This window comes from Podarcis muralis, chromosome 1 (assembly GCF_964188315.1).
Source record: "Podarcis muralis chromosome 1, rPodMur119.hap1.1, whole genome shotgun sequence".
Lineage (NCBI taxonomy): Eukaryota > Metazoa > Chordata > Lepidosauria > Squamata > Lacertidae > Podarcis > Podarcis muralis.
The window spans coordinates 30,831,270-30,844,605 of NC_135655.1; the positions used below are offsets into that span (position 1 = coordinate 30,831,270).

Here is a 13,336-nt window from a genome sequence, read left to right on the forward strand (position 1 = left end):
GCCAACTGGTATCTGGTTGGCCACTGTGAGAACCGGATGCTGGACTAGGTGGTCTATTGGTCTGATCCAGCAGGCTCTTCTGATGAACCTCCAGAAGGAGCTAGCTACCCATTGAGGAGGGCTTTCATCTGAACAGCCAAGGCAATTGTTATGTTCTTGAGAACTGCCTTCTTTATAAGCCTGTGAATTACTCTGTTACTGTTTGCTCCAGCTAGTGAGCTAAGAGCCAAAATGCATTCTACGAGCAACTGCCCAATGGACCCAGCACTTTGTCTACAAGCAATCTGTTCTTCATGTTCACTTTCATTTCTCTTTCCTCCTATGGGTCTCCTTCTGTACTGCAGACTCCTTGAACCACTTTCCTACCTGTCGCTGAAAAGGCGAGAGGCCAGCATATAGTTCATTGTTGTCTTGTGCTCCATATAGGATCTGAAAAACCAAGAGGAAGGGAGTCAGTTTAAATTCAGATTAGGAGTATTTTAAAATGGAAGACCCAGTGAGGAAAAAGTGAAAGCTTATCATGAAAAGTGAGGGGGAAATAACTTCGTCTGTCAGGAATGGAGGAAAAGGTAAGACTAATAAGGAAGCTGGTAAGAATTAGATAACACAAAAGGCGACAGAATAATGTTTGATATACAAAAAGACCCTGAAAGTGAAATTTAAAGCATAATGAATGGTCTTTGAGAGTGTACTAAGGTGGGAATAAATTAGAATTTCCATCTTCTACCTCCTAATGTCTTCTATCATTCCAGGATGAAAGGGTCAAAATTAGACTTTTTGCTCACCCATAAGTGTCCCAAGTTAATGGCGTAGGGAATATACGAATGAATCCCCCTCTTCGCTCATATTCCTCCTTCACTCGACGCAAGACTTTTATCTGGAATCAGAACAAGCAATGAAAGGCATTAGTACTTTTTAGTTGTTTAGGTTTGAATTGGTTTTGTCGTCTTGATTTAACTTGACCTGGCATCAGTTTTCATGAAAGGCGAGCAATAAATATTTCAAATAAATAAAAACAAATAATGGAAAGGGTGAACCTTGGGATGGAATGCATTGAGATACACATAATCCCTATGAATCATTTAGTTATGGGGTCAATAGTAACAGTTCCACTTTTAAAAGACAAACCATTTTATTCTTTGTCCCTTAATTTCCCTATCTATGCTGCCAAGATGCCAGTCTCAGTCTGCTGACACAAGGCAGAGGCATCTGGTAGCCAAATGCACCCATTCATGGTGACTAATTGTTCCCTTCTTCTGCACATGCACCATGTCCAGTGAGCTAATACAGTACATGACAACCCTTACCTCCTCCATGGAGAGCCCCAGCATGGAGCCAAAATGCCTTCCTACTGTCTTCTCCTTCGCTGAGGGCGTAAGGTTTTTCATCTCAGCATCACTGGCAGACAGCGGCCGAGAACGCTGTAGAATCACAATGAGAAACCTGATTTTAGCATTTCCCCTCCTTCTAATCTTATTCCAATTATTTTTAACGGGGTTTCAAATACCAAAGTCATTTGCCCAGCAAGAGACATCACTCTCCAGGCATCAGAACCCGGAGTCACACTTAAGAGGCAGAAGAATCCAAGGGCACCAATGCCAGGATTCACACTCTCTGCCTCCAACTATAGCAAGTCCACACCCCATTCAACACCATAGCCAAACTTCACATTCCCAGTGTTTGACCACAGAACCACACCCCAAAATAGCAGGAGCCAGCATTCACAGCTTCTGTCTCTATGGGCAAAACATGACACATATTCCTGGCTCTGGTACCCGGGGGGTAACATTTCCAGCTCTCAATTGCTGGATAACCCATGTCTTGTAGTAGTAACCTGCTTAGGAGATGAAGCTGCAGTAAGGAAAAGAAATGCAGTTCATCTGTATTTACACTAGTTCCAAGTGTTAAAATGTCCACAGCTAAAGATCTTTACTGAGCCAGAAGATTGCATATCCTGCATTCAGCTCTATCTCACGTCACAAAGCTGTTTGAGTTAGTAATGGGCAAGTACAAAATGCAAACAAAAGGGTGGGGGAGCAGAAGCTGAAATCCAGGCAAGACATTTTTGACCTAGCAGCACTGTCAAGGCTGAAAACAAAAGGTATTTAAAGACCCCGAGATAATAAGTTCCTAAAGAGATTTTTTAAACCTTGAGATCAAAGTAGCAGAAGCTAAAACCAAGTTCAGCTGCACCACAGATTAAAGGCTCAGCTTGATCCATCTCCATAAAGATATGAATATTAGCAATATGCCCCATTATTTCATATGGGTTATATTCCTCTTTACACAGAAAAGCAGAGTTTAAAAACCAAAAACTGAATTTGCCTCAGAAGAGACATATACAAACCTAGACAAAAGAAGACCTATTATCAGTAAGTAACTCAGGCTTATGAATGAACATAGAAAAGGTTTGCTGGATCAGCCCAAAACTTCATCTAGTTCAGCAATCTTTCCCATTACTTAAAAATAATAATAAACTGTAATCCTTCAAGCCAGGTATAGTATGGAACTTCTGCTATTTTTAAGGCATAATCAAGGGAAAGTATCATTTCTTCTCTTGAACAAGATGTGTCTATTACCTCCTCTTTGACTCTAGGAAGCTTCGTATGAAAATAACACCAAACAGTTGTGTGTGCTTGCTTCTGCCATCATTAAGTCAGTTATGAGCACCCAGTCTCCAATCTCCAAGGTTTCTTCTTCTCTTAGTACAACCTTCCTTGTCTTTCTTCTCTCTTACATTGGTATTTCTCCGTTTTTCAAAAATATGCATACACTCTATCAAAATAATCTAAATTTTGAATTTGTTGCAGTAACGTGCATATTTTGCAGAGCATGCATAATCTTGTTTAATATGTGTGCTTTATTCTGAAACAAAGTTGGGATTCACTTGACACAAATGGCTGCAATTTTAGGTAAAGTAAGTGCGGGAGAGAGGCAGGCAGACACACTAAGGGTTATCACCTCCCTGCAGCTCCTGCCATTCCATATGCATTGTTCATTTCTCTCCCCTGAACCTCTTTACCATTCCTTTATAGTGTCCTTAAAAGTCGCTGCAGACAAAATAAACATATTACTTTAAATTCTGAAATAGGTAAACGGAAGTTTGTAAATGAAGAAACATAATAGCCCAATACCTACCAATTTGGCATTTGTTGATCGGGACTGTGCAGAAACAGGGCGCTACAAGAGAAAGATAAAGAATAATGATTTGATGTTCCCCTTTGAATCCTGGAAGAAACTCTGCTGATAAATGCATAGATTTCATACCAATAGACATGACCAGATTTCCTATGCCTCTCCCTCCTCAATTTGCTCCAGAGAGTCTCTCAAGTATATGGAGCAGATTTTGAGGGTGTGAGCTAAAGTGAGGAGGAGAGGGCAGGGAAGACACATTTGCATGAGTGGAAGAACATCATGCAAGCAGGATATTACAACTATCACCCATCTAGCGTACATTTCTAATCTGTATAAAATGTCAACTGCTTTTGTTTCATCTTCATCATTACATTTTTACCTCTTAAATATGTACTCAAGACATTTAGGATTATACATGCATGTGAAATGTTGAAAACCAACTTCCTCTTCTGCTTGAAAAGACTAAAGCAAAAGCACATGTAAATGAAACAATGCCAGATTGATGACCAGTTCACCCTTTTCTTCTCATTTCCCTGTGTTGACTATAAGTTCATTGGAACAAAGACCTGTCCTCTTGTACTCCAAAGCACCATGCACACTGATGGCACTATATAATCACCATAATCAACATCAAAATAGCAAAGGATTGGGTGCGGGGAATGGTTAGCATCTAGAGGTCAATTTCACTTCCAGCAGTATAGAAGCCATACACAGCGATGAAGTACTAAGATACAAAATAATCAAAGAAATCACAAAGTTGTCAGATAAGAATGAATAAATGAAACGGCAATCATCCTTGCTTAAACCCGTCTTCATAATCTGTTAATAGCAGAAGAGAAGGTTTTTATCTTTCAGCTACTTTCTCAAATTTCTCCTTACTTGAGGTTTCTGATAAGGATGTCTCCTTCCCTCAGGGGTAAAGTATGATGCTCGGCTGAACCGCTGACCTGGATCCTGACAAACAAAGCCTGAGAGCGGAAGCAAAATAGGCCACAGAAAACTTAATTTATGGGCTAGTTTAATAACTCTGTATCAATAGCCAACAACAGCTTAACTCCTCCAGTGAAAGAACTGCGAAAAGGGTGCATTTGAAGGCGCACTGTGACACACTCATCAGCTGATGGAATAGGTGCAAATGCCCCCGCCTGCAAATCTATGAAGATTTGAAGGAGAAACAGGGGGGGGGGGGGATTGAAAGCCTTGAGTAAAGTGCAACCTTACCACTCACTCATCAGCTAATGAATGGCAGGAAGTGCTCCTCCAACCAGCACACATACTGCTGCTGCTTCTCCTTCAAGCCACCATGGTTTGAAAGAGAAATGCAGGACAGAAAGGGCATCTAAAAGTCTTTTGTAAAAATCCCTGCATGAGGAACCCCCATTTGCTTTGAAGTCCCAACAAAGAATCACATTATGTCACTATGCCGTCAGGTGACTAACAGGTGGGCAGGGCTAACAGGTCAACTTGGGCCCTCCAGGGGTGGAGGAGATAAAGATATAGCCTTCCAGGCAGAAAAAAGTTCTCCATCCATGCTCTAAACAAGATCTAAATGCACTACTTGGAAACACCGAAATGCAACCAAATTCAAAACACACAGATCAGCTGATGGTGGGGGTTTATCTCCTCTCTCTGCTCATCAAATGATTTATCGGATGACAGGAAAGGAGGAGAGTTGCATCTGCGCTGTGTCAACTTTTTTCCCCACTGTCAAAATTGGTGGGCTCTTGGAGGCCAGAAAAATTTGCCTGTAGGCTGGGTGAGGCCCATAAACTGAGGGCTAGCTACCCCAGTACAATGCTTTGTAAACATGTGAAGGCCCAAGGAAGAAACAAAAACAAAAAATAGGTTCCCTTTTTTTTCTTCCTCCACCACCCCTTCACATCTCTATATCTTTTCTGTTACCTATTTGTTTTAATAGGAACCATGCCAACAAAGGTAATAATTATTCTAGAGTTACCCAATGATCCTCAGGCTATCAAAGCATCATACAGATGTCAGGCACTCAACAGCATCCCCCCCCCCAAAGAAGAATTTTTTACCCACACCCTGTTCACCACTATTCATTACTCTTTCATACCACACAGCTAAGGAGACCTACACTTCTCTCAGATTATACACTTTCCAACTACAGCATTCCTGCCCTTCACAAAACAAGTTTGAATACCTCTACTATTCTACAGCATACCATTCTTATGTCATATATACACACCCACCATACAAACATGGCATACCCACTTTTAACCCGCTATCACCATCCTAAGCCAACAAAACACTGGACTGAAACTCAACTCACCTACAAGTGTGAACATGTCTGAAATCATACTAGCTTTAATCTTCAGGTCCAAAGGAGCATCACTATCCAACAAGAAACAGAAAAGGCAAGCAGTTAATGGTATCTCCAGTGAGAGCCTTTCCTCTAAAACATAGTATATAAAGTAGTTATTCAGTTGCAGCCATCAAGAATATTCAACAGATGGTAGTCATTTCAAATTCCATCTTTCTCAATAACTCCTTACCAGGCCAGGGAAGGGGATAGGTTCACTTCCAGTAGCCAAGGCTTGAGAGAAGAATCAATGAGGACATCAAAGCCATAAAGCTCTGAAACAAAGCACACACAAAGTATTTCGCGGCGGTGCAATTGTGTTTTCAAGGAATTGAACCAACATCAAAACAAGGGACTGTGGATAAATATAGAGTATTTCACCACATGAGAAATGTGGTGATGCTTGCTCATTTCTTTAAAAGTGTGATACAGATTACCATGGCCAGTTTTGAATATTCTGTGGCCATAATCGCTCCACCTTTAAGATACTGACTCTTGCTTTGGAGTGAAGATGTACTGGTGCTATATTTTGTCACTGCTTCCTGGTTCCTTGTTTTTAGAAATATACAAGTCCAGTCCCACAATAGAGGCATCTGAATGCTTTTGTCCAGTTAAAGTTCAGGAAAAGCCCTAATGAAATAGAAAGCTTCAAAAAGGGAATGCAGAATAATGGCAGCAGAATAAAGGGGGTGGAAACAAGGCATGTCTTCCAGAACCCCAGCTTTTCAGACATCAGAATCTAGTTTTTCTAAGCATTTGCAAAATTAAGCGATCCAGACATCACTGCAGCCTACACCAAGAAGTATGAGTTAGAAACAGGGGAAAGAGAGTCAAGAGAAGAAAATAAAGTTTACCCATGCTGCTCTTACAACCAATATCCCCCCCCCCCATTTTTAAGGCCTGCCACTGGTCATACCATGTCCCTTTACCTTTAGTAAGGTTTTTACCTTAAAGAGAGAGAGAAAGAGAGAGAGAGAGAGAGAGAGAGAGAGAGAGAGAGAGACTATGAAGGGGGTAGTGGACCAGTGGGAACAATCCACCCCAAGATACAAATTTTCCTGACAGATGCTCCTGCAACTTCAGTCAGTGGTCCTGTCAAGGTCCTAGGCTCTGCTTAGAATGAAGGGGTGATGGAAAGCAGAATGAACTAATTCCTCCCCCATGCCTAGTTATAATGCCTTTTAGCTTGTGCAACTGAAAAGCAAAACAAAACACATAGATAAGCTACTTGGAGGTTTGAGGCCTAATGTGTACTCCCTGGCTGTTAAGGTTGGCAAGGACAAGGCTGGACACATGGATTTCAGAGAGGCTGAAAACCTCTCCAAAGAAGGGTAGGGTGCCCACATGTCTAAAGGAGGTGGTTGTGAAGCCATTCCTAAATAAGTCAAAGTTAAGATTTTCTGGCTTGGAAAACTACTGCTCAGCCTTGAATTTTCCATTTTGAGACAAGGGGATGGAGCAGGGTGGTCCAACACCCTTCAGGTCTTTGGTGCATGCATGCATGCACGCACGCACACACACACACACACACACACACACACACACACCTGCAGCAGCCCTCGCACTGGCTTCTCAGAGCCAGGTAAGCAAGGTGCTGGGCTCTGGGAATGAAGTGTGAGGGCTCTGCCAGAGTCCTTGAGTTCTCCCACCTCCTTACCAAAGCTTAGTTAGCACTTTCTCAGCTTTGGGAAGGATGTGGGAGGGCTCTAGGACCCTGCCAGAGCCTTCTGCCTCCTTCCCAAAGCCCCATGCCTCACTCTGCTGGCTTTGGGAATATAGCTGGGGCATCAAATTTTGGCCTTGCTCTTCTCTTCACCCTCCCTGCAGGAAGGCTTCCATTGAATGCCCTTCTCACATCAATGCAGGGGTGGGAAAATGGTATATGCATGTATATGCACACACATATGCAAGACAGACACGGCTAAAGGAATTTCTTACACTGAACTGTGGGGTGAAAAGAAGCCTGAAAAATGAGGGGATAGGGGGTGGATGGACAGAAATGGACAGAGCCAAAATGGACAGAATAGAGGGAGAAGCTTCTGCAAGGAATCAATTCTGACCTGTATGTTACTAGAGGAGAAAAGAGAGGAAAGCTGAAATGGACCCTGGAAGAGTGGGGAGGGAGGGAGGGAGGGAGGGAGGGAGGGAGGGAGGGAGGGAGGGAGAGAGAGAGAGAGAGAGAGAGAGAGAGAGAGAGAGAGATTGCTATGCAATCCTGCAAGACTGCAAATGCTACTGCTTTTGGCTCTGGCCTCGCCTACCACCAGTGTGCAGCCCCCAACAAATTACCCCACAGAAATGCAGCCCTCAATAGAACAAAGCCCTAGAATGTGAATACCAGAGCCTACTTTGTATCCCTTTGTATTCCTCCTAGTATTACGCTTTCCTTTCAACAGATGCAGAATGCTAGAAATATTTTTCTTTTCTCGTAATAAAGCCCCAGCTCCCATTATGGTTTCTTTATGTTCTCTTTCTGCCCAGTCACATACACAAGCTGAACACAACACACTTGAGCTGTCATTCATACCTTGAGGAACACAGCCTTTCTGGCACATGTATTAATACTTGTATTGATGTTCCCATGGGAAAAAAGCACACAAAGGAGGTCTTTATACTCTACAAACAGATGTTTGTATTACCCAACTCTTTCTTTCTGTGCACTGGAGTAAGAGGTCTTCAAATGCTCTGTGTTTTGAGTCCTCCTTCCATGGCTGTTACAAAACTCCAAATACTCAGGTTCTTTCCCCAAATTCAGTTTATTAGTGGGAAGTGTACCTTTTATTTGTCACAGCATGCAACAGATTGTTCACAATTCTCAGCAAGAGACTCACTCTCTGGTAAAAAACAACTTCATAGTAACTGCAAAAAGTTGTAAACAGTAGCTGCACCCTTGTCCTCTAGACCCAGATATAACTCATGTTTTAATATGTAATACAGCTATTTCCCTTTTTGCTAGAAGTCAGGCTTTCCTAAACTCAGTTTTTTCTCCATATGCTTCATTATTCATTTCTTCATCACACTATTCCCCCCCCCCCCACGGTTTTCTCCCCTTCTGAGGTTTTCATGTTTCTCTTTCTATTTCTACACCTACACCCCCCCCCTTTATTAGGCATTATCATAACTGCTCCTTTGTATTTGAAAGGCATACCCAACACACTGTCCTTCAGATGCTGCTGAACTCCTACTCCCATCAGTCCTAGTCAGCATGGTCAGTAATCAAGGATTATGGGAACTGGAGTCCAAAAGGACCTGGAGGACATGACACTGTCCTATCTCAGTATACATTGTTCTTCTGGCATCGTATCTCTCTTTGGATCACAAGTTACAGTTTTGTATTTTTGAACTCGCACCACTATTCCCTAACATAAGGCCTATAGCAGGCCCAATTTTTATAGAAAATGCATCACATTCAGATAGCAATCATAAAATGTTTGCTACCATTCTGGAGAACATCCCAGCTAGTGCAAAGTACAGAGAGCAGTCGTGGAGTTCCAAGAAAAGGGATAGTTATGCACTGTTCAAGAAACCCAGACACCTTCTCTACAGCTGCTTGACACAGCCAGGCTTCACAGTGTCGCTTTCCCTTTGTAAAGGGATTAAAGAAAGCAGATTGATTAAAGGAGGGCAATGCTCTGGGATATCTCCTCTCATCCTGCAACATCAGCCCTGACAGCTCATATTGCACCACTGACGTTAAAGGGGGAAATGGAAGCAAACTGAAGATCGTGTTTCCTCAGATGTTTTCCTAACATTCCACTTGTACCAGCATCTACAAACAACAAATGGCTATTTCACATTCACAGCCTTTCTCCAATGAGTTCAGAAGGCAATGTATTTTCCCCTGAGCTCCTTCTTGTTAGAGGAGCTCGCAAACTGATTTCCAAGATCCTTATGAGAAATATTTTGGGAAATCTTCTTCCCCTTAGCAAGAAATAATCCTGGTTGCCTCTAGAAGTACCATGTGCAATAAGGAGTGAGGGAAATCAGTACTAATACTTGTCCTTATACAAATACTGAAACCCAAATTTCAAAGATTCTACCTTTATTTCTCTGTAACATCTAAATCAGGAGAATAGTGCATATCCCAAACTGGTGCCTGGATGCAGTCATGGGCTGGATGAGGGCTAGTGAAGTGCAACTGAATCCTGACAAGACTTGAGACCCTCTAGATGGGTGTTTCCCAGATGCAGGAATTGGGTTGCGTACCAGCTCTGGATAGAATAGAATTTCCTCTGAAACAGCAGGCGTATAGTTTTGGGCTGCTCCTAGGTACATCGTTGCTTGGTGCCCCAACTACAAAGTCAAAAGATGCCAATCCCCCCCCCCCCGATATTTGTGAGTTATTTAAAATCACATTATTAGAAGCACAGCTGGAATATATACCACAGACCAGGAAAAGTACTATCAGGCCAGTAGGTTGCCAGCGTGCTTCACAAGTAGAGTTAAGAAGCTGTTAGGAGATAAAAATGACACTCTTGTCCAAATAGGAGCTAAAGGAAACACAAACTTTGGCTACAGAAGTGCAAAAAGGCAATAACAGATGATAAAAAAGAATCAGGGGAGCACATTGCTAAAAACAAATAAACCAAAGAAAATAATTTAAATACATTGAGCAGCATGAGACAGGCTAGTGAGGCAGTTGGACCTTTAGATTACAGAAGTCAAAGGTATGCTAAAGATCCCTCTGCAGAGACTGCAGAGAAGCTGAACAAATCTGTTGTATCTGTCTTCACAGTGGTAGAACATTGGGTCATCCAATGACGCTGAATGTTGGAAGATACAAGACAGACAAAAGAAAGAACTTCTTCACATAACACATAATTAATCTATGGAGTTCACTCTCACAAGTGATGGTCACCAACTAGGACAGCTTTAGAAGAGGATTAAACACATTCATAAAGGATAAGGCTATCATTGGCTACTAGCCAGGACAGCTATGTTCCTCTTTCACTGTTGGAGACAGTATGCTCCTAAACCAGTTGCTGGAAACCACTGGAGAGGAGACTGCTCTTACTTTCAGGTCCTCCTTGTTTGCTTCCCACAGACATCTGGTTGGCCACTGTGAGAACAGGATGCTGGACTAGAGAGGACACTGGTCCAATTCAGCAGGCTTTCTTGTGTTCTCATACATGTTGGGCTACAACTCCCATCACCCTGGATACACTGGCTAGGGCTGATAGGAATTACCATCCAAAACATCTGGAGGGCACCAGATTGGGGAAGGCTACCTTAGCCTGTGAGAAAACTGTGTAGGGCATTCAAAGTCTTGAAAGCACTTTTGGTCTTTTCAGGGCTCAGAGCAACATCTACTCCAACTCTAGTGCGGCAAAAAAGGACCACACAATAAAAGCTCTCTCTGCACACACACCTTTTTGCCTGACATAGAATGAATTAAACATTGAGTTTCTTTGCAGATTAAGGGACCAAGGCTTTAAATGGTTGCTCCCAATGCTTTCTTTATGGTGGTTTTTAGGGGAAGAACATTGCAGTCATTTGTTCCATTCGCCACTTCAGCTTAAAAGAACATACATCATTCAATGAATAATTTCAGCAGTACGATCATGACACAACTTCAGACTCTAATCTTTTACTGAACCACATGTGTTCTCTAATTTCCAAGACTGGAAAATGACAGCTTAGTTTAAGTAAGTACCATGGGGATATGATTGTATGTCTGTATTAAAACACCTTTAATGAATAAATAAATCAAATACCTTTCCTTGCTCTCCCCTTCTCCCCAGTTATTATAGTCATATATTGAGCTCACTCTGCTTCACTAATAAATCTACTGTATGCAAAGGTTGTTGCATTTTTCTTGAACAACTACTAACCCCTAAGCCTCTGCATGTTCTTTTATCGCTTTGACAAAGAACAAATGGGTTACAATTCAGCAATGTAAAACAATTTCTCAGTGTTTATGGTCTCATTCGAGCTTTAAAAGACTTCTGGTGTTCAGTTCCCCATTTGTTTCTTTCGTGCTCAATAACTAACATTCTCTGGGTAGTTTATAGTGCTACATTACCTATATCAGTGATTATGAGAGTCAGATACGGGACTGTGATAGGATTATACTTGCGCCAGATCTATGCTGTGGGTGCAGCAGTGGCGAATGAGTCAGAAAATGAACTTAGTGCCTTCTCACCATCTCTTCCCTTTTCCCCCTAGGGAAAAATTTCAGTGCTTCAAAGCGGGACTCAATATATGCCATAATGGGGCTTTTCGATGCCCACCCAGAAGCAGACTCCAGAAGTCAAAACAATGAAACCTTTAATAGGCCTGGACCGGAATATACCAGTCTCCTGCCGCCTCCTCCTGCTGAATCACTTCTGTAATGGTCTGCTTGGAGTGCTGAAAGCTCCCACTCTCCCTTGTTTAACTCATAGATGCCTCTGTAACCCTCCAGAAGTTGTACAAATGGGAATAAGCTAGTTCTGCCAAGCCAAAAAAATAAAATAAAAATGCTTTTTGGTCATCTCCCAAGACTATATTTACTACATTAAGGGGCATGATCCTATATGAAGTTGGTTTATCCCAACTCCCGCTTGCCAGTTGTCCATTTCCCCCTCAAAATGCAGAACCTCTTTCCACTCAATGCAGATGCTAAACACAGCTTTCACATTAGAATACAACGCAGTGGCATTTTCCAGACTACCTGCCAAATTAATGCCTGCTCAGGATGTATACATAATACCTGCAATCTCCAGGGAGGCTACAGCCAGACCACCTAGGGCTGGAATTTAAGTTGTATCTCCCAATGTCAAGCTGGTTAGCATTTACAAGGGGAAATAACCCTCACTGAAGATAAAAATACATTATACTAATTGAGGTTACTTTGGCTTTCCTCCCCCTGTTCAAAGCTTAACTCTATGTATGATGAGAGACTACTGTGTGCCTCAAGATTCAAGGATTAATAGCTATAGATTCCAAGGCATTTTTTGGGAGGCAAATCAAGCAAATATTACTAGCCAAATAGGAATATTTTGCCCCCATGTTTTCCCTTTAAGATTTGAGCAGAAATCTCCTACTTTGGTTAATTTAGGGCCCTAAATTCATGTGCAACCACTTCTAGGTGCTTGAAAATGAAACAGAAGATTCCAAAGCAACTCTGTAGAAGCTCCAAATCAGAAAATGTGCATATTGCAAGGTCTGGTAGAGGCAGAATGAGATAAGAGAGGAAGAATCCTGGGTAGCATAATTCACAAAAGAGTGGAAAGGAGCTAGAGAGGACAGGACAGTACTGGCATTGCAGATAACCAGCAAATAATTATTCAATTGCAGTCAAACCTCGGTTGCTGAACGTAATCCGTTCCGGAAGTCATTTCGACTTCCGAAACGTTCAATGACTGAGGATCAAAGGGCAGTCCGCAAAGTCAATGGAGAAAAAAGGGGGGGGTTCCCGGAAGCCATTTGGCTTCTGAAAAACGTTCAAAAACCAGAGCATTTACTTCCGGGTTTTTGGTGTTCGGGAGCCGAAACGTTCCAAAACAGATCAGTTTAGGGAACCAAGGTTTGACTGATCACAGGAAAAAGTAAAAATGGAAAATACTGCTTGAAAAGCTAGAATCACTAAACAGTAACTAGGAATCCTATAATTTTGGTTCTCTTTATTCAACAACTACAGCGCACATGTGTAATTTGCCACTAGATGCAGTAATCAACATTGTGATAAAACATATGAACTGTAATTAAAACAATACGTTTCTGCCCATCTGTAAAAAGAATTTATGCAAGCAATGCCTCTGCAATCTCGGGGGGGGGGGGTCTGACTTTTCCCCCTGGTGGTCATAGAATTTGTAGGCAGATCCTGCACAGAACTCTCCACCCAGCCCCATGACTTGTAGAAGCAAACTATGCAAACTAAGGATTTATGCACATTGT

The 13,336-nt window shown here is 42.1% G+C and overlaps 1 protein-coding gene across 11 annotated transcripts in view; it reads right to left on the minus strand.

Annotated features, from left to right (window-relative positions):
* Positions 1-13,336, minus strand: part of TTLL5 (tubulin tyrosine ligase like 5) — a 109,946-nt gene that overhangs the window by 69,907 nt on the left and 26,703 nt on the right. For all 11 annotated transcript variants that reach the window (XM_077925437.1, XM_077925436.1, XM_028719269.2 and 8 more), the window contains 7 exons: positions 5,652-5,733; positions 5,429-5,490; positions 4,015-4,103; positions 3,139-3,180; positions 1,308-1,421; positions 786-877; positions 367-429 (listed from right to left, as the gene is read on the minus strand). In XM_077925437.1, the coding sequence (XP_077781563.1) occupies positions 367-429; positions 786-877; positions 1,308-1,421; positions 3,139-3,180; positions 4,015-4,103; positions 5,429-5,490; positions 5,652-5,733 (544 nt within the window). The remainder of the gene's footprint in view (positions 1-366; positions 430-785; positions 878-1,307; positions 1,422-3,138; positions 3,181-4,014; positions 4,104-5,428; positions 5,491-5,651; positions 5,734-13,336) is intronic.